This window comes from Teleopsis dalmanni, chromosome 2 (assembly GCF_002237135.1).
Source record: "Teleopsis dalmanni isolate 2A chromosome 2, ASM223713v2, whole genome shotgun sequence".
Taxonomy (NCBI): domain Eukaryota; kingdom Metazoa; phylum Arthropoda; class Insecta; order Diptera; family Diopsidae; genus Teleopsis; species Teleopsis dalmanni.
This window is the reverse complement of record NC_051847.1, coordinates 44304996-44307746: the sequence shown is the minus strand read 5'-3', so window position 1 is coordinate 44307746 and position 2751 is coordinate 44304996. Positions and strand designations below refer to the sequence as shown.

Sequence of the window (2751 nt, the reverse complement as noted above, 5' to 3'; positions counted from 1 at the left end):
GAATGTTTTCAAATTTGTTTATTGATTTATTAAACATCTTATAAAATTTTAACAAAGGTAACATCTAATTTACCTAATGTATTTTTAATTTACCCTACTCGAAATTCTGGTAAATATCAACATTCGCTGCCATACCGACATATTTACAATTTCCCTCAATTTACCATCAATTTACTCGAACTCGCAAACGGCCTTAGTATAAAATTATCTCTCTAATATAAATCAAAACAACTGTCAAAGTTGAGGTGTAAAAGGTGGAATATATTTCTATAGCTTTATTGAATTAATTAATTTTTGTAAATATTTACTTTTACATATAAATATTTATTCAAACAATTGTGTGTATTTATGAATCATAAAAGTTTACATACGTGTGACTTCAATTAAACTAGCTCTACTCGCTCTTCAAAATGGCAAATTCATTGGATATTAGAGTCCAAAGCATTTCTATAGTACATAATGTGGAAAAAAGACATTATCTATTTTTTTAAGTAATTAATGTTTGATTATTTGATAACAAACTTCAGTAGACACAATAATTTAAGCGTAATAATACAAATTTACTAAATATGAGTAATACATTTTTTTATAATAAAATTGATCAAGTTTCAATTTTCTAATAATTTTTTAACTTCCAGCGAAATGCCATGTTGGGAACTCAACACAACACTTTTTGTACTTATTTCGATGGGTATTTTAGTATGTTCACAGGGTGAAAATTGAAAATTTTTTAGTAGCATTACTAAACCGATCATTGCCTGCATTTCACCAAATCGCATACCTATGCAGTTGCGTGGTCCATCACCGAAAGGTAGAAACGACATAGTATGTCGTTTCTCCACTTCTTCAGGTTCAAAACGTCCCGGGTCGAATTTTGTTGGATTCGGATATATTGCTGGATCATAATGTATAGCATCAATGGGTATAATAACAATAATGTCCTTTTCTATGACATGATTTGTATTTGGCACAGCATAATTCTCAACAGTTTGACGCATAATAATTGAAGCAATGGAATACATACGCATAGTTTCTGTTTCAAATGAAATAAATAAGATATACTATATATAACTAAACTGAAGCTACACACTTACCATGTAAAACATTTTGTAAGTATTTTAATTCCTTTAGGCCGTCATAGGTCAATTGACCACCATGGCGTTTAAACATTTCTTCAATTTCATCTCTTGCTTTATTTTGTACAGATGGATTTAAAGCTAACTCATATAAACAAAAGCCCATTGTGCTTGAACTTGTCTCGAAACCCGCTATAAAGAAAACAAATGCCTGTGCAGCGATCTCTTCCAGCGTTAAGGCATTTTGGTCCTTTGTGTTTTTCAATTCAATCAGCAAATTCATAAAATCATTGCGTTGTATACCTTCACTTTCACGGTATTCGACGTTTTCACGTACTACGCGCATAAAAAATTTACTCACATCCTCGTGCACTAATTTTGCACCACACATCCGTGCGATTTTTGGAAAAGATCTAATCAGTGCACCGACAAATCTACCGTGACGTCTACTATTAAATACTTTTTTACTCATTAAACGAAATTCCATATTTGGATCTTGTAAACTGTTACATTCCAAACCAAATGCGCAGCATCCAATCACATCTGTTGTAAAACGCGCCAACAGCTCCTTTACTTCAATGTTACAAGACCTTAATTCTGACGTTTCTGACTTCACAATCCCATCCAAAACAGTTACAAATCTATTAGCGACATCAACGACAGTGGGAAACATAAATTTCATTTTTCCCGTCGTAAAGGTGGGCGTAAGCTTCACACGCATATCACGCCATTTGGGTCCATCTAAGTTAAATAGATGTGCTGATAAAGGGTCAGCTTTCTCGTTATAGTAATTACCGCGATTAGCAAATTTGGAGAAATCTCTAATTAGCACATTTTTTATTAGTTCCAGATCGAATAAAACCACGGCTGGTCTCAGAGAGATGTAAAATCCACAAAATGGTACTTTATCTTTATATTTCGCATATAACTCACGGAACGGCTGTCGTAGTGGTTGCGTTCTTCCAACATTACGCATGTTACCGTAAAATAAAACCGGTTTCTCATGTAAAACACCGCGGTCAGCCCAGTATGCATTACGCTTCAAAAAGACGAAGTAGAACGGTATAAACGCTATTAAAAGCGTATAAAAAATGATCCAAATAACATCCATCGTTCTACGAAATACACAACAAACTGTTTAGATATTAAACAATAACATATTTTTATTATTTTATGCACTTACACACGCACCGCTCACTTCTGCTGATCTACTATGAAAAATTAATCTTACTTCTTTCTACTCGTCGTTCGTCACCCCCGCAAGCACACAAAATAATGTATGCATACGAGAAACACTGCGAAAGAGAACAGAAAAAGTGTTCTCACTTGGAATAAACTCGCCAACTAACTGTTGTTATCAATTGTCTCTCATACTTTAATTTGTTTTTAAGGTGACCAGCTAATAAAAATTTTTGTGATTTTGAATATTTGTTATAAACAGAAAAAGAAGAGAACAGATAAAAAAAAAAAATATTATTAGTAGTATTTTAAAAGAAACGAAAAAATTTTGAATATACAAAAAAAAAATTATTATTAATAGTGTTTTGGAAGAAAAGAAAGAATTTTGAATATATGTAAAATTCAAAAAGTAAAAATTAGAATAGAAATAGACACAGAAGCTTTAGCAAAACACAAATTATTGTTGACAAATAATTCAACAATAAAACTTTATTAA

At 31.8% G+C, this 2751-nt stretch overlaps 1 protein-coding gene across 2 annotated transcripts; it reads right to left on the bottom strand.

Moving 5' to 3' along the window:
- Positions 1-306: 306 nt before the first annotated feature.
- Positions 307-2509, bottom strand: LOC119681371 (cytochrome P450 6a8-like). 2 transcript variants are annotated; one of them, XM_038094543.1, is made up of 3 exons: positions 2260-2509; positions 1095-2210; positions 307-1033 (listed from the first exon to the last, which is right to left on the bottom strand). In XM_038094543.1, exons 2-3 carry the CDS (start codon positions 2185-2187, stop codon positions 609-611), a joined length of 1518 nt encoding a protein of 505 aa, XP_037950471.1. In that variant the 5' UTR covers positions 2188-2210; positions 2260-2509; the 3' UTR covers positions 307-608. The 2 variants fall into 2 exon arrangements, with proteins under 2 accessions (XP_037950471.1, XP_037950470.1); XM_038094542.1 differs by having other exon boundaries at positions 1095-2191.
- Between the last annotated feature and the right edge of the window lie 242 nt (positions 2510-2751).

What these genes read in the sequence shown, in the direction of transcription:
- LOC119681371 (XM_038094543.1), bottom strand. Translation starts at nt 2,187, where the DNA reads ATGGATGTTATTTGGATCATTTTTTATACGCTTTTAATAGCGTTTATA. An exon ending in CTTACAAAATGTTTTACATG is followed by an intron (nt 1,034 to 1,094) that starts GTAAGTGTGTAG and finishes CATTTGAAACAG; the next exon opens with AAACTATGCGTATGTATTCC.